General features: G+C 40.2%; 1 protein-coding gene across 1 annotated transcript in view; it reads left to right on the top strand.

Annotated features, from left to right (window-relative positions):
- Positions 1–18260, top strand: part of C2cd5 (C2 calcium dependent domain containing 5) — a 104245-nt gene that overhangs the window by 49218 nt on the left and 36767 nt on the right. The window contains exons 14-18 of the mRNA XM_037204318.1: positions 4953–5067; positions 7800–7895; positions 11899–12090; positions 15126–15312; positions 18071–18235. Coding sequence (XP_037060213.1) covers positions 4953–5067; positions 7800–7895; positions 11899–12090; positions 15126–15312; positions 18071–18235 — 755 coding nt within the window. The remainder of the gene's footprint in view (positions 1–4952; positions 5068–7799; positions 7896–11898; positions 12091–15125; positions 15313–18070; positions 18236–18260) is intronic.

Here is an 18260-nt window from a genome sequence, read left to right on the forward strand (position 1 = left end):
ATGTGAGTCAGCTGATGTGTAAGGAAATAACATCTGAATTTGTTCATCATTTTGTTGGTTTGTTTTAACAAACTTTAAACACTCTGGAAAACGTCAGTGAATGCTTGTGGCACGCTCATGTGAGTTGAGCACTGCATTGGCACCCAGGGACATCATTAAGCCAGGTTGGCATCCTGTTCATGAATGGTTTTGTTAGTTTTAGAATGCTAAGTCATTAGTTAGAAGTCATGCAGGCTCCGTGGGAGTGTGAATTCTGCTGAAGGCCTCAGCTGTTCTTTTCTGGGGTACCGAGGCTCAGGTGAGAAGGTGGATGTAGACAGCTTTTGATTTTCAATTGTAGTCAGTTTTTAGGAAGTGGTAAGGCCAAGAAGTCCTAGCAGCAGCATGTGTGGCAATCTTGCTGTATGCACCTGTTACATGAAGTATAGTCAGTGAGGTTTCGGTAACAGTGAATTATGTCTAGCTTTGAAAAGTAGCAGTGTTCAGTTAGATGCAGTATGGCTTATATGCCAGCCACCACACTGACATCTAGGCTTTGATGTTCTCTCTTTCCCTACATACCATTTCCAGTGCAGTGAGGATCTTTTTCTCAGTCTGGTTCTAATCCCTACCCAGTTTGAGGCTGTGTACTCTGTTGAAGCTGAACTCTTTAATTTCTGTTACTCCAGTGGAGGTCACTTTCCAGTGTTTGAGAATGCAGCTTCTCTGTATACCTCAGCAGCTAGAGATGGTCATAGTCAGCCTTTGCTTGATCCAGCCCAACACCTTTATCTCCTGGTCATTTTTAAGTTAGGTTAAGCTGGATGTGGTGGCTCATACTCATAATCATGGTACATTTGAAGCTGAGTCAGGGTTGTGAGTTTGAGGCTAGTTTGGGCTACATGTTGAGCCTTGTTTCAGCAAAAGACAAACAAACAAAAACTATGTTGAATAACTCTAAACAGAACTGATTTTTAATGCTTTGGGTAGGCAGGTATGTCTTGGTTATGAATGTGTAATTGCCTAAAGTCACTAAAGGGTTGAGTTTAGTAAAGGCCTTTTCTGTTGAGCTGATCATGTCTGTACTTCCAGAGATACACATTGGCATTTAAAAATCTTCAGTAGTTCCACCCACACTTCTGAAACAAAAAGATGGCAAGATATCAAGCTGTGACCATGCTCTAGAAAAGCACCAGTAGAAAAGGGTGGGCTCTGCTGCCAGCCACAGTGGTACCACCCTGAGAACTAGTGGTATGCTGGAATACAGCCTAGTTCATGTCAGCTGTTAAAAGGAGATGTTAAGAGAGTTGTATTATCTGTGTAAGTTTGACCCATAGAAAAGAAGCTTAAAAATAGTGTGAAATATAATTTGTATAATAGTTAAAATTGAAATTTTTCCTAAAAATTTTTTTAATTAAAAATAATTGTATAGATATTAGGAATATGGCATTTTATGTGGAAATCATTTTCTTATTACCTTTGGAATGCTTGTTAAATGAGTTCACATCTCAGCTGTATTTTCTAAAATGACTAATAGTGCCCATGTACTACATGGATAATTTTTAAGCCAGACTCTGTTTTGCTTTTTATAAAAGTATGATAGAATGTCAGATTTATGCTTTGGTACAGTGAATAAAATAAATAGGTTCAATAGTGTGTTTCCTATTAAAATTTAGTTAGTAATTATTAAACCTTAAAAAAGCCCTTTATAGAGATTAAATAGTGTGAAATAGCTGATTTTTTTTATTGATAATAAGATCATACTAATTATAAATACTCCGAGTCTGTGGTTCATTTTTACCATGATTGTAGTGCAGGTTTTAAAGATAAATAGACTCTTTCTGAATACTAAATAAACTGAATAGTCTGAATTTTTCTGCAGTCAAATAACTTTCATCCCTTGCTCTTGCTTACAGTGTAGTGGCCATGGTTGCCAGAGTGACTACTGATGAAGTGCTCCTCCTGTATGCTTGCCTTGCTCTCACCTAGAGTCTAGGGCCATTCCTTTCTGTGACCATTTCAGTGAGCTGCCATAGTTTTCAGTCCATGCTTTCACCTGACCCGAGCATGCGCCAAAACATCACCGTTCCTGGCTCCTGTTTGCCAAATCTGCTTTGCAAACCCTTTGTTCCTTAGCTTTTGCTTTAGCCCAAACCAAATGGAACATTTTCCAGAGTGTGGACACATGCCATTTGCTTCCTCGGTGCCCATGTCATAGAAGTAGCTTTTTACACTCGTCAATACTTTGCTAAGTGTAGTACTGGCATCTCATGCACTTGTGTGGCTGTGTCAAAATGAAGGCTGCTTGTGAGCTTGCCTGAGGGGTATGAATGCTGCACTTGCGCTCAGTCAGCTCGCTCTCTCTCCTGCTCTCTTCAAGGTGTAATCAGCCACTTTTTCTTCCATGGCTTTGATTTAACTATCTGTTGTTTTATGTTATTTATACCCAGGTAAGTGTGATGTGCAATAATGTATTCTACGTGGTTACACATACCTCAAGGGAACTGTTAATATTTCTCCATTTCAACATGCTGGGCATTTCTAAACAAATACATTTCAAGCTTAAAATAACTAGCTCCCTCCATTTCATTATTTTTAAAATGATGTTGTAGATTGCTGCCTATAAAACCCTTTTTTAAAAACAGGGAATCTACCATGTGTTACTCGTGGTACAGATAAGGTGAGTCTACTGTGAGAAAACTTTTTTTTTTAACACGGCATACGATAATTGCCTTAGAAAATAGTTCAAACTTCTATAGTGATTCAAAAAGTAAATAGCAAATTCCATTCATGAGTTTGAGAAAAGCTTGACTTATTTGATACAGTGTTTTAGCAAAACAATTATTTTCTAGACAAAATTATTTCTATTTGTAATACTTATTTTCTTAGAAATATAAATAATTTGATAGATGAGAATACTACATAGGTAATAGTTTGTTCTCTTCTATAATTTCCTTTTGGGAAAGGATAAGGTTACATGGATGTTTAAATTAACATACAAGCACACATGTCCAGCCAGGCATAATCCTAGCACTGGGGCGGCTGAGACAGAGAATTGCAGCAAGTTCCAGCAGTTTGATCTCTATAGTGAGTTTGAGGCAACTTAGGCAAGTCCTATCCCAAACAAAGCAAACACCAAACAGACATGCGTCTCTTGCTTGCTGAAGTGAGTACAGACGCTCAGTGTTTTCATTTCAGCCAGGAGTGTGAGAGCAGGTTTGTAATGGCTGGTGATGCAGATGGCCACCTGAATGTTTCTGTGGCTCTCAGTTCATAGTATGAGACGGAGCCCGTCTGTTCTTTCTTCTTTCCTTTATCTTGCACTTTCATCTTTCCCCAGTTTCCTCAAGTCTGCGCCTCTTCCTTTTCCTCTGAAGGAAAGTTTTAGGGTAGCTCTGTCTCTAACCCCAGACTTAATCAAGAGCTGGCTGACATTTACCTCCTCATCTCTCCCCTTGCTGTCCCTTCCTTGCGGAGGAGACACACTCATCACAGGGATGTGGGTTCTAACACACTTCTTAACCTTTCCTTCTTTTCTCTTTTCTCTATTCTACCAGTGAGTATACTTCCACTTCATTTATTTTAAAAACTCTGCTGAGCATTTGATATAACGGCTTTGTAAAAATAGAAAGTGGTATTTGCTTGGTTTTTTGTACTAGTTGCACCTTTTGTGTACAAATGTACAGTGAGAGCTTAGCTTTATACTCTAGTTAAGCTTTCAGAGTCCTCCCACATGGGCGGTGACCACACCAAGAAACCAGTCAGGATACACTCGTTGTTACAGTCCACTTTTGAGTCTCACACCTTTGCCTTGCACACACGTGGAGACTGGGTTTCACTTGCAGTGCTTACTCACTTGCAAAATGCAGGTGATTAAGAAGCATGTGGCCACTCCTCCATCCATGCTGCCCCATTACAAGGGATGTTAGAGTTCCCTGTGACTGGGGTGAACCCAGTGCCTCTACATGCTGCCCGTACCACTTAGCTGATCCCTAGTCCCTAAGCAGTCTTTGTTATGGTAGAGACAGAAACCCTACTTTGTTGACCAGGCTAGTTTTAAACTCATGGGTCCAGCTTCGCAAGTAGCCACAACTTCAGCCACAGGTCACCATGCCCATCATCTACTTTTGAAGTCACAGGCCATGTATGGAGTTTATAATTATGTGTTTGAAATTTTCCCTTCCCTTATCAACCAAATTATTTGTGTTAACCTTTTAAATGTACTTTCTTTTTCTGACCCCCCTCAATTTTTTTTCTTTTTAGATTAGCTTGTCCTCTTATACCCTTTTACTCTGCCCTAGGACTTACATCTTTATGAAAGAATGGCAAATAAAGCTTTTATACCATTTATAAATATTGGTGAATCTCTACCTTGGGAAGAACTCAGAATGTAGTGAATCATAAAAGTAGATGATAGAATATGAAATCACAATTTAAATCAGATTTATGAGTAAGACATATAAGTTATTCATTCAGTGAAATGAGACACAATGTGCCTCTCAGTTTATTATCTGAGCTGGTGTGATGGCACATGCCTGTGACCCTAGCATTCAGAAGGTGGAGGCAGAAGGATCAGATCAAGGTTATCCTCAGCTACTTAGTGAGTTTGAATCCAGCCTGAGCTATAGGAGATGCTATCCCCAAAATCAGTCAAACAAATAAACCAGATTGGAATCTGGAAAGTTGAGTCCTCCATTTTAAGTTATAGCTCTTAAAATACATGTCGTTATACTGAAATAAATGCCCTGCAAGTGTCCCTTGAAGTGGTAAAGCTAGTAGAGCAGAGTGGGCTGTCCTAGCAGTCAAGTTGCAGAGCTCCATCTTGATTCTTGTGTGCAGTCAGCACTTTCACAAAGGGGAAGTGTAAAGAATGGGGTGGTACTTCCTCTCTAGAGTCAGGCTTACTGCAGACATGTCATGTTAATGTATAATGTGCTGTGAAGTGGTCAATTGACTTAAACTTTATTTTTCAGATGAACCAGAAACTCGAGATGCATGGTGGGCAGAAATCAGACAAGAGATAAAGTCACATGCTAAAGCCTTAGGCTGCCATGCTGTAGTGGGCTACAGCGAGTCAACTAGCATCTGGTAAATGGCTGCTTGGATTTCCTGACACTGTGATGGGCTTGTCTTGTGAGCGGGGAGAGATGTGATGCACATCTGAGAAGAGGAGCACAGTTCGGGGGCCAGCTGGGCCTTGAGTGTATCCAATAAGGTTCTAGGTGCCTCCTGCACACCTGATCTCTGTAAACTCGAGAGTCTCGGCTTACCTGTTAAAATGAGGATACAAACTGTCCTGAGCTTTGAAGGGTCATACGAGTGTATAACTGGCACACCTACTTAGTAGTCCTTGGCCTGTGGTACTTCAGTTGCTGATTCTGCTGACTCCTTCCAGTGGGACATTTGGAGGGAGCTGTAGGTGTCTTGTAAATGAATTGCCAACTGTCTCTAGTTAGTCTTCAGGCAGCCTTAATCCCAGCACTTGGGAGGCAGAGGTCTTTCAGTGAGTTTGAGGCCAGCCTGGGCAACATAGTGAATTCCAGACCAGCCAAGAGCTACCTAGACCTTCTATAAAGAAAAAAGCAAAGCCACTGTGCTTTCATTCATAAGCTGGAATGGGACACTTTCTTGCTAGTGAAACACTCCTACCTAACTGCTAAGTTGGGGAGGGGCTTTCGTATTTTGGGTTCTTTTCTTCGTACCTTTTCACCTGCACCGTCTCTCCGCTGTGCCCAGAGCCATGCTCTCTGCTGATGGCTTCCTGTCTCCAGTTGTCCTTCTGCCCTGGTCAGGTGTCAGCTCTCCCTCCTTGCAGCTAGAATCAGCCTTTCTTGTTGTTAAGTCTTCTATTGCCACTTTTGAGTATGTTTTGGACTTGTTGATGGATCCATTGAAACCATTTTAAAAATTTGAAATTATGAAATTTTACTCTCAGATTAGAACCTAATGTTTTCCCACCATTACCACTTGCTCCTTTATACTCAGTTTTGACCCTGTTATCTTAGGCACATATATTTTTCTTTGGCTTTGGCTATTTTACTATCCTTGAACCCCATCTTCATGCCCCTCTAGAAAGTTGATCATTGTGGTCATTAAGAGCCATTTGACCCTGTGCTGTCTGTCTGTCTGCTCTGCATAGTTCTTTTCTTTTTTTTGTTTTTCGAGACAGGGTTTCTCTCTGTAGCTTTGCGCCTTTTCCTGGAACTCACTTGGTAGCCCAGGCTGGCCTCGAACTCACAGAGATCCGCCTGGCTCTGCCTCCCAAGTGCTGGGATTAAAGGCATGCGCCACCACCGCCCGGCTATCTGCATAATTCTTACTACCAGACTCTCTGCTCGTGTGTTGACCATTACTGTCAGAGAAAAGTCATTAAGCCATGCTATTTATTATTTTGTGTTTTTTTTTTTTTTTTGCTGTTTCCAGCCATAATTCTACCTTTAAACCTTTCTATTACCACAGAATAGATTTTTTTTTCTTTTTTAAGATTTATTTCTTTATGTGTAGGAATGTTTTGCCTGCAAGCATGTATATATACTATGTGTGTGCCTGTTGGATGCCCTGGAACAGGAGTTATAGGTGATTGTGAGCTACCCTTTGGGTAGTGGGGCTCATACCTGGGTCCTCTGCAAGAGCACCAAGTGCTCTTAACTACTGAGTCATCTCTCCAGCCTCTGTAGTAGCTTTTTTGCTCTTGTTAACTGCCGGCTTAGTGTAACTACTCTACCTTGCTCCCTGGTAGGAAGTGCTACCTTGTTTAGTGCCATATGCTTTTATGTCTGAAGGATTTGATGGTTATGACATGATTTTTGCATTGAAATATACATTCTGTTGGAGAAGTAAGTTTTATTGTTGAGATATCCCAGTATGCTTCAGGATCCCCGAGGACCAGAAGTCTGAAATAGGGTAGGAAAGTTAGTGGAAATGGAATATCAGTGTACTGTCATTTAAAAGTGTCAGTGATGACTGACGCTTGCACTAAGCCATGGAGAATGAACATGAATGACACAAATGCAGAGAAGAGGCATGTGTGGATTCTGGAGAGGACACGCACATGTGGAGCGTGCTGGAGGCAAGAGTCGAAGTGGTTGAAGACTAGCCTGATGAAGTTTGCTGTGGGTGATACCACTCAGCAATTACATCTGTTATTGCCTAATTATTTTTGCTTTTAAGACAGGCAATTTGTAATGAAGAATTTAAAAGAATTCCTTTTAAAATAAGTTTTCTGTCATATATATGTATATATGACAGAAACTATATGACACTATCCAATGTGTATGTAAGTAAATATATTTAAATATATTAGAATTATTAGCTTAATATTGGCATCTACTGTGATATACATACATATATACAATATACATACATATATCACACATATGAATGATACACTTTGTTTCATTTAATATATTTTGGTACTGTTTTAGATACTTTTGTGATTCTAATTCAGATGAAACTATAGCACTATAGATAATTTTCATAGTTGTACTTTTAGAATAATTTTAATAGAGGTTCAGAGACTTTTAGAGTAATATAGTTTGGTAGCTTGTTACTAGATTTACAGTATGAACTATTTAATCTTTTAGGAAGCTATTACTGTTAATTTATCTTTTTCAATTTTTAATTTGCAGCAGTTTTTGCCCTCTGCATTTGATATGTGCTTTGCTTATGTTTCTGCCCTAGGTTTAGGGACGTGGTCTTCAGATACTATCTAACATATGGGACTGTCTGACTTGGACTCAATTTGTCACTCTTGATATTTAGTGTTTTCTGAAGGTTTATTGTTGGGAATGTTAACCTGTGTTTTTCTTTCTCTTTTCTAGTGAAGAAGTCTGTATTTTATCGGCATCTGGCACGGCAGCTGTACTGAACCCACGGTTTCTGCAGGAAGGCACTGTGGAGGGCTCTTTGGATCAGAGGTTGTCACAACTTTTTTCCTAAGCAGAAGGGAGAGGTGGACTCCTAAGTCTCAGCTTGGGAGAGTTTTCTGTGTAATTGGCCGGTAGTTGGGGAGTGTCATAGCCAGTACCAGGCACTTAGTAATCGATGTGCAGGATTCTGCCTTTGTAGCTAGCCTGCAGATAACTACACAGAGACTTCTTATTAATTATGAAAGCTCAGACTATAGTTTAGCTTGTTTCTAACTAGCTCTTATAACTTTAATTAACCCATTTAATATTAATCTACATTCTATCATGTGGCATTACCTCTCTTCCATCTTACACCTCCTGTTTCTTCTCCTTGTCTCCTGGTGTCTCTTCCCTTCTTCCCAGAGTCCTCTCTGTCCCTGGAAGTCCCACCTAACTTCTTCCTAGTTTTTGGCCATTCAGCTTTTATTTACACCAATCACAGAAATACATTTTTACACAGTGCACGAGTATCCCACAACATTCTGTCTTACACATCATCTTTGGTGTCTGAATGAAGTCTATGTGGAACTAACAGCAGAAGGATTGCAAGGGTACACTTTTAATTCCTTTTACTTAATTTTTCTCTTTTTGTCTCGACCTCACAAACAGAATTCATTTTCATAAATTCCTCTTTCACAAAACAAGAAAAGCACTTACTGTATTGTGCTGAACTGCTTAAAAGCTTAAAGAAAAATAACTTTAATACATGTGAAATGGAAAATGAAAGTGTTAGGTAAGATTAGCTTACTTTTTTTTTTTTTTTTTTTTTTTTTTGTTTTTGTTTTTCGAGACAGGGTTTCTCTGTGTAGCTTTGCGACTTTCCTGGAACTCACTTGGTAGCCCAGGCTGGCCTCGAACTCACAGAGATCCGCCTGGCTCTGCCTCCCGAGTGCTGGGATTAAAGGCGTGCGCCACCACCGCCCGGCAGATTAGCTTACTTTTAACTTACTGAATTATTGTAACCTTTAAACTGTTAATGTCTATGAATGTAAAAAATGTTTTTATCAACAGATGACACTATCCGATATGTATGTAAGTAAATATATTTAAATATATTAGAATTATTAGCTTAATATTGGCATCTACTGTGATAAAAATAACTTAATTATATAAATTAAGGAAAAAATATGAAAGTCCTCTATGTTCCAATTAAGTATAACTTTGCAAGAGGAAATAATGTAGAATGATATGCTAGCATTGGTAAATAAGAGGACCTTAGTGTCTTTTGAATGGATATCAGCCATTCTATATTCTAGAGCCTTCAAAGTCGGGGACATTGTTCAGAAATTGGACTATACTACTGAGGGACTTGCCTGATGCATAGTGTAGCTCCTGGGCGGAGGAATGAACCAGGGCATATGCTTGCTGGGCAGGCTACAGTCTGCTGTGCCTCAGGGACATCTCCATCTAACTGCATTCTTGAGTAAGGTAGAAGATGACTGGTGGTTAAATTTAGGATTTTGTTATGTTCAGCAAGTGCTTTGCCACTGAGCTACATCCCCAGTGTCTTAGAAACCTAATTTGATAAGTTTTCCAAAACGTCCTTGGTATTTGCTTTGTGGTTTAGAAGGGTATAGCAAATTCTAAAAAATATTTTTAAAACATCTTTTGCATGCGTGCGTGCGTGTGTGTGTGTGTGTGTGTGTGTGTGTGTGTGTGTATTGCACACATGCCATGCCATGTGGGTAGTAGTCAGAAGACAACTTGTATGTGTTGTGAGCTCTTTCCTTCCACCGTGTGGGTCCCAGGGATCGAACTCAAGTGGTCAGACTGGGTGGCAACTCCCTTTACTGCTGGCTACTCTCACCAGATCCCTCCACACTCATGGGATTATTAGTGCATACTAGACATAATTTGACATCAGAATAGAAAGAAAAATGATAAATGATCCCTTAATCTCAGTATTCAGAGAACATTCCTTCTGTACTTCTTGTTTCAAATGTTTTTATAAATATACTGCTCTGATTTTTGTGATTGGTGATTTTGCTGTAGATACTCAAATCTGTGCAGAGTGCTTAAGTAAAAATGGTTCTACTTAAGTTATCCTCCTGAGTTCAAATAAATGGTAATTCAAAGAAGAGGTCAGTTGTGGCTTAGCAGGCTGATGTGGTATCCTAGCTGATTCAGGTTAAATAGTCTTGCATTTACATCTGTCAGGAGGCGATTATGTTTGCAAGGTAGGTATATTTAGTTGTAGCTTTCTTAATTTTACAAGAAAACCCAAAAAAAGTTTCAAAATAGTCACTCCGGTTTTATAGAAGAGGCTGTGATGGGTTAAGTAACTGGTGTGGAGTCACACTGTTTATGAACTGCTTGCAGTGAATGGGATGGTTGTGGGTTTATTTGTTATATGTATGTCATATGAAGTAGGTCTTTTGGCCTTTTAGGAATGTTAAAGTAGTTACTAGAAATAAGAAATCTTAGTGTATACCTTTTTTTAATACTGTTTTTTCATCTCAAACACTTTTTGTTGTTAAAAATTTCCCATAATTCTTACGTTTTGTTCTTTGGTAATTTCACACATGTGTTTAGTGTATTATGGTCATTTTGTCATCCGTTACCATCTCTCATCACCCTTTTGCTCCCACTGGAACACCTCTTGTCCCCAACAGGTCCCCTCTGCTTCATGTCTTTCTCTGTCCCAGTGAATTTAATTAGGGTTGCCTCTAGGAACGTGGGTTGGAAATTACTTCCTGGAGCACGGACAACATACCAGTGACCACTCCACCGAAGACAGTTCTTCCTCCCTCAGCAGCCATTAGCTATCTATATATCAGTAGCCTCAAACAGGAGTGGGTCTCAGGGTCTCCTCCCTCATGCACGATGGGATGTTAGTGGTCCCTGTTTTGTGCAGATCTTGTGTAGGTAACTACAGCGGCTGTGTGTTCATGAGTAAATGGTCATGTCATTTACAGAAGACAGTGTTCCACAGCACTCCTCCCCAGCCTCCTGGGTTCGTAATTCTTTCCGCCCTTGCTTCTGCAGTGCCCCCTGACCACAGCGGGGCTTATACAGATGTTTTGTTTAGGGCTCAGCACTCAACATTGAGACACTTGCTCTCAGCACTTGTACATGTGAGTCTCTGCTTTAACCACTACCCACTGCGATAGAAGCTTCTCTGAAGGAGGCTAAGACCAGTATTCATTTATGGATGTAAATGTAAGTGTTTAGAAGGCAGTTTGACACCATGTCCATTTAGCAAGACAACAGTAGGTTCCTCGATTGGCTCTCTGACCTCTCCAGCCATGGGCTCCTGACTAGTCCTAGGTATGAGTTCTTTCTTATGGAGTGGGCTTCAAATCCAATCAGAAAGCAGTTGGTTACTAACAGTAATCATGCCACAATTGTACCACATTTTGCCTGACATTTTGGTGTTGTAATTCACAGGCTCCACTACTGGGTAATACTTTCCTCCAGAAGGCAGAATATCACTTAGTATTCTGTGAGCTGGTTGGCAGGGTGGGTGAAGGTTTGCAGGTCAGTTCTAGCTTGGTATCTATGTGTCCTGCAACCAAAGCATATGGTGTCTTCAGTAATATCTTACCATTCAGTTCCCGTGGGCAACCCAGAGTTGTTATTCTTTGTTTGCTTGGTATGTGTGTGTGTTTGTATTTGCTAACCATTAGGGAAATGCTACCCTTGCTATCGATCCTTCTGTTTTTATAATATTCACTCGCCTAATTTTTGCATCAGAAGTCATCTCTGTCACATTATGGCAAATGAGCAAACAGGATTAGTATAACATGACTCTTTTTTTCCTTAGAGGACTAGTAATAGCTCTGATTTCATGGTTGCTAGCAATTTATCAGTCACAGCAGTATTCCCACTGCTCTGGTATAAGTTGTATGGGTTTATACACAGATATTATGTATGTAATATATACTGTTTAAATGTCATAGATATTTTAGAAATGCTCTATGACACTTGTTTGCTATTTTTTTTTTTTTTAAGGATGACTAGGTATTGGATCTTGAGTAGAGTGCCTAATTATTTTCTAAATATATTTACATAGGATTGAAGAAAATTTGCCTGTGGGCTGTGGATTCTGCCATATACCGTATGATGAACTAAACATGCCGTTTCCAGCTCATCTCACATATTGTTACAACTGTAGGAAACAAAAAGTCCCTGATGTTCTCTTTACAACAATAGACCTGCCCACTGATGCAGTCGTTGTTGGAAAAGGTTGTCTTATTCAGGCAAGGTATGTTTGTGAAAACTGTATCTGATGTCTCTGAAAAACCATGAGGTACAGAGTCATAAACCCATTGTACAATACCTGTTGTGTCTGACATGTTTGATCCTGGACCAACTGGGCAATTCTATTTGAACTTTGTCTTTAGCCCTTATACAGCTGACAAAAAAAGCACTCTCTATAACACTCAAGAACTTCTTTAATGTTTCAATTCTGTGTTGTTGGTTGTTTTTGCTTTTTACTCTTCTGGCTCTTTAGCTCTTTTGTTGGGGGCCCACCACCCAGCTCCCAAGTAAATATACATGGAGGCTTATTCTTAATTTTAAATGCCCGGCCTTAGCTTGGCTTGTTTTAGCAAGCTTTTAACTTAAATTAACCTATCTACCTTTTGCCTCTGGGCCTTTTCCTTTTCTTACTTCTGTAAGTCTTAACTTTCACCCTTACTCTGTGGCTGGCTGGCTGGCTGGCTGGCTGGGTGGCTGGGTGGCTGGGTGGCTGGCCCCTGATATCCTCCATTTGTTCTCTTATTCTTTCTTCCAGATTTCTCCTCTATTCTCTCTGCCTACCAGCCCTGCCTGTCCTTTTCTCCTGCCTCACTATTGTTCAGCGCTTTACTAGATCACCAGGTGTTTTATCAGGCAAAGATACACAGTGTCATAGAGTTAAACAAGTACAACATAAAAGAATGCAACACATCTTTGCATCACTAAACAAATGTTCCACAGCACAAACAAATATAATACATCTTAAAATAATATTCTACAATTCTGTTGTACAAGCTTTTATTATATGCATGCATTAACTTTTCTACTGGCTTGGAATGTGGCTAAACATCAACTGCTTTAGAGACCTCTGATATTTTTGAACTAGGTGTTTAGTTTTGGTTTTTTTTTTTTTTTTTTTTTTTTTTTTTTTTTTTTTTTTTTTTTTTAGAATTGTGTTTCATACTGTTTCTTTCACATGGCACTCAGCTGTTCAGCATTAGAATAGGACATCCTACAGTGTGGCACTTAAAGCAAAGAGCTTTAAGTGTTGTTGGAGCCTAGTGGCTGTATCCAGCAGGACTGCATGGGAGGTTGATTGGACCATGGGCCCAGGTACCAGGTGTTTGTAAGGGTCTAACTAGCAAGGGGGAGATCTTTTGCTCCACCCCTTGGCATTTTTATAAATAGACCTTTGGAATAAAGTTCTGGGCTGGTAGATAAAGATCCAGGCTCACCCAAGTCTATCCTGTGTTTTCTCTTTGTTTCTCCCTCTCTATTTCTGACTAAGTCTCTTATCCCTCATTCCTCAAGAGTTCCTGGTAAATAAGTGTGAGGGCTGTTCCCCCACAAAGTGTCTAGGTCACCAACAGCTGCCAGGTTCCCTGGTCCCTTGGGTATTTCTGTCCTCACTTTGAAACTTCAGTGGTAGTGAAACACTTGGTCCTTTTCTCTTTGAGACTCCTTTGATTTTACAGTGTCACACTGAGTCTTTATCTGAATATAGTGAATGCTCTTCAGTCAGTTGACTCATCCTAATGGGAGCCATGGGTTTGGATCCTCTGTCAACTTATAGGTATGTATGCTATGTTTATGCCTGTGAGCACATATAAGACATATATGTCTCACATTGTTCCAGTTGAACTGATGGTCCCCTACTTCCTGCTCATCTCTGTGAGTAAACAGCACCCCATACATGTTCAGGGAATTGTTGGTATTGTTCTCTTAACTTTCACACTCAGCTTAATTCCAAAGTTACGTTGAGTTTTGTTCTAAGATGTTCCTGGCTCTGCAGCTGGGGTCTTGCTGTTTCTGCTCCCTAGGATGGTGGGGTAGGGTGGGGTTGGGGGGTGGGTAGACGCAGAGTCAGTGACACAGACTCTGGGAGGTTGTAAGCAAACTTTCATTTATTTAAACAAAGGGCTGGAGTTTATATATGTGGATTTTTGGTGAGCTCTTCACCTAGCTACTGTGGTGTTTCTTGTTTGGCTCTGGGCCTGCATATCATCACCTTCCAGTTTGGAGTTTAAGGGTCAGGTTTCCTCTGGCCAGAGTGCTCTCTGTGCATATCACAGCTCTTTCTTTGCTTAAGACATGGCCCAGTGCTTTCAGCCTTATCCATCTCACAAAGATATGTTTCTATTCTATTTGGTGTTTTTCCTCTTCTATCTTCTGCTTCCCTCAGGGATTATCTCCCTTTCTCTCTAAGTATATATCCTTTAGTATATTTTGATGATCTGTTGGTGATGAATGTTTGTTTTTGTTTGTCTGAAAATGTGTTTACTTTAATGTTGCAAGTGTTTTCTTAGCACAGTGCCTTTATCAATGTCTTCTGACTGTCATTATTGTTTATGAGTATGTGTTGATCTAAGTATGGTCCTTTTAAAGGCTTTTTGTTACATAATAGATACTCAGATAACTTGTGTGCATAACCTACTGTTCCTCTCAGCTATTCATCTATTCCCTATCACACACAGTTATGGAACCTAAGATTTTTAAAAATTTTATGTGTGTGGGTGCTTTGCCTGCCTGCATAGATATATGCATGCACACCATGTGCATATCTGGTGCCTGCAGAGACCAGAAGAGGGCATCAGATCCCTTAGAACTGGAGTTTGAGATGGTTGTGAGCTGCTATGTGGGTGCGCGGACTTGAAATCTGGTTTTCTGGAATAGCAGCCAGTGTTCTTAACTGCTGAGCCATCTTTCCAGCCCTGGAACCTAAGATTTTTAATTATATAGTGGTTCTGCTCATTAATTATTTTATTTCTTGAGACACTGGGGTTTTAAATTTCTGTGTAATTGAACTACAACTTTCAGTAAAAACACACCTAGTGACAAAAATGGCAAAGCAACAGATTACAGTAGAGCAAATATGTTTGAGACTAGTGTTTTACTAAGCATCCTTTTAGGGAGTCTTTTCGGTTTCTCATTGGTGCTGGAGATTGGACCCAAGACATCAAAAATCTAAAGAAGTCTTCCACTGAACCAGATCCCCATCTGGACATTTCTTAGGATGGTACCAGGAATACTGTACGCTGACAGAATTATTCTCCTTTGTAGGTTGTGTCGCTTAAAAAAGAAAGCCCAGGCAGAAGCCAATGCTACAGCTATCAGTAATCTCCTGCCATTTATGGAGTATGAAGTCCACACTCAGTTGATGAACAAGCTTAAACTCAAAGGAATGAATGCTTTGTTTGGACTAAGAATTCAGATCACAGTGGGTGAAAACATGTTGATGGGCTTAGCGGTGAGTTGAGAAGCTTTTACATGTCTTTTGTCAGTTCTGTAGCTGTAGAGTGTATTGTGTGGGATTCAGAGGATTATATAAAGATTAGCATAGCCAGATGTGGTCGTGCATCCTTACAGTCCAAGAAACAGCATAGCCAGATGTGGTTGTGTAGCCTTATAGTCCAAGAAACAGCATAGCCAGATGTGGTCGTGCATCCTTATAGTCCAAGAAACAGCATAGCCAGATGTGGTCATTCATCCTTACAGTCCAAGAAACAGCATAGCCAGATGTGGTGATGCACTCTTATAGTCATGTAGGCATCTGAGGCAGGGATCAGAAGATCAAGGCCTGCCTGGGCCACACAGCAAGGACCTTTCTCAGAAGAATAAGCAAACAAAAGTAGACTTAGCTAAAGAAGCAGACATCCAGCCTTTAATGGTTGGAGACACTTTAGGAAGTGAGTCTGGTGACTGACTTTTACATGGTTTTAAGGGATTGTGATCAGTCTAAAAGTTATTATTCTTAGTTTATTGAGTTGAAACCAATGATCTGAACTCTGTTATTGTATTTTCATATTTTGGGCTGTTGACATTTACAGGATTTTCACCTGTGTGTTGGCAGCTTTCAAATTTTAATTCTTTTTTTTTTTTTTTTTTTTTTTTTTTTTTTTTTTTTTTTTTTTTGGTTTTTCGAGACAGGGTTTCTCTGTGTAGCTTTGCGCCTTTCCTGGAACTCACTTGATAGTCCAGGCTGGCCTCAAACTCACAGAGATCCACCGGGCTCTGCCTCCTGAGTGCTGGGATTAAAGTCGTGTGCCACTCCCCCCCTCCCCCCCGGCCTTAATGCCATATTTTAAAGACATGTAGAAGTATTTAACTTATAAAATCTATGGATATTCTAGTCTTTTCTCTATAAAATTTTATAGTTAAGATGCAAAATTATTTCCTATTTCATTTCCTATTTTTATTAGTACAAGTATGAAAATTTTATTTAATTTTTTAAATTTTGAGGAGGGTTCTTGCTAATACATGCTGGCCTCAAAATCATGATCCTTCTGCTTCACCCTCCTGAGTGCTGTATCTGCAGGAACACACCATCATTCTCAGCTGTACATTTTCGTATGTAGGAAATCATTATGTGATTGTGGTGAATTGATTAGTTTTTGGCATTGATGTAACCTAAGGCCTGCTCCAGGTAGTGCTTTTGTGTTTCCTAGTGATGCCATTTACAGCCACCTGCCATTTCCTGTGCTGCTGCACTATGTGCACCCAAGTCTTATGATCCAAAAGCTAGCTTCCGTGATGGCTGACATAGGAGCCCCTGCTGGGTGTCACTTAAGAGGAGAAGACAGTGCTGCCACAGGCTGGCATTCCAGAGTGACAGGGTTGTATGTGCTGTTAGTGGTTTCAAACCCAGGCCCATCTGGTTCTGCAATTCAAGGCTGTTGTGTGTCATCAGTCAGCGAATGGAGCAGAAGTATTTAGGTGATATTAAGGCTTGGCAGGGCTCCTTAGTGGTGGATATGAGGAGCTAAGTTATGGCTATGCTGATTACATTCTGGAAGACTACTGTCTAGAACCAGTTTCAGATGATGTGTAGACATCATTATAGAATGTCGAAAAGTTGACAGTTGATGGATTAAATATACAAATATCCGAAGTTGAAAGAACTGCCTCTCCTGTTTCCCATGCCTTCACTTTAATGCTTCTTTTTTTGCTCTTGTTGCCGTTTCATATTTATTTGTGTGTATGTGCACCCCATGATGCACAGACCACGGTGCACATGTAGGGACCAAAGGACAACCTGTGGAAGTGACTTCTCCCTTTCTACCATGTGGGTTGCATGGATGGAACTCAGGTCATCACGCTTGGCAGAGGATGCCTTTCCTTGACATTTTTCCAGCCCTCTTTTTGCTCTTTTTGAGATACAGTTTTATAGAGCCCAGGTTGATCTTGGACTTATTATGTAGCTGAGGCTGGTCTTGAATTTCCAATTCTCTTGGCTCTACCTCTCAAGATCTGGGATTCCAGGCATGTGCCTCTACACTACCTTAATGCTTAGATTTCTTTACCTTTTGCTCTGCTTGTGATAGCTTAAACACACATGCACGTGCAGATTTTATCTTGCTTTATAGTTCCCATCGTTTCCCAATACTCATAATGTAGAGTGACTGCTGTAGAATGAGAAATTGTCACTGTTAAATAGTAAAATAAATGTGTCAGATAAATTGTTTCTGTTGGTGACTATGGAGTAAGTGGGAGAATAAGACGCAGGGATGAGGCTGCTCGCATTTCGTACCTCATCCTTTCTATATGTGATTGCAGCGCTTCTCCTTTGTTGTTGCCCTTCTAAAGGCAGACTGTCTACTCATTGGTGGTAAAACTGTTTTAGTAACTTTTTTCTTTTTGCTAAGGTATATATAGCCCAGACTGGCCTGGAACTCACAAAGAAAGCACAGACTTACCTAGAACATCATATTCTCTTACCCAAATAGCTCAGATTTCAGCTTTTTTTTTTTTTTTTAAATATAATGAGGCAAAAGCTTTAAAAGCTATAGTTGGTTACTTACAGGTCCCCTTTCACAGTTGTTTTCCATATACTTAGGAACCTCCCTGGGTAGACCAACACCTGTTAGCAGAGTGTTTTTGTGTGTTCTTACAGACATGCCCTGGCCATGTGTCTTTTGTACAGAGTGAAGTGCGCATTCCTAGGTAGGGAACTTGAAGCCATTGTCATTTGATGTTCCGTCTGATTATATCCCTGTTACTTTCACAAGTCGGCCACAGGGGTCTACTTAGCAGCTTTACCAACACCCGGTGGTATCCAGATTGCTGGGAAGACCCCTAATGACGGCTCCTATGAGCAGCACATCTCCCACATGCAGAAGAAAATAAATGACACGATTGCCAGAAACAAAGAACTGTATGAAATCAATCCTCCGGTAAGTGAATAGAGCCTGCATGGTG

The sequence above is a fragment of the Peromyscus leucopus genome, chromosome 3 (assembly GCF_004664715.2).
Source record: "Peromyscus leucopus breed LL Stock chromosome 3, UCI_PerLeu_2.1, whole genome shotgun sequence".
NCBI classification, from domain to species: Eukaryota; Metazoa; Chordata; class Mammalia; order Rodentia; family Cricetidae; genus Peromyscus; species Peromyscus leucopus.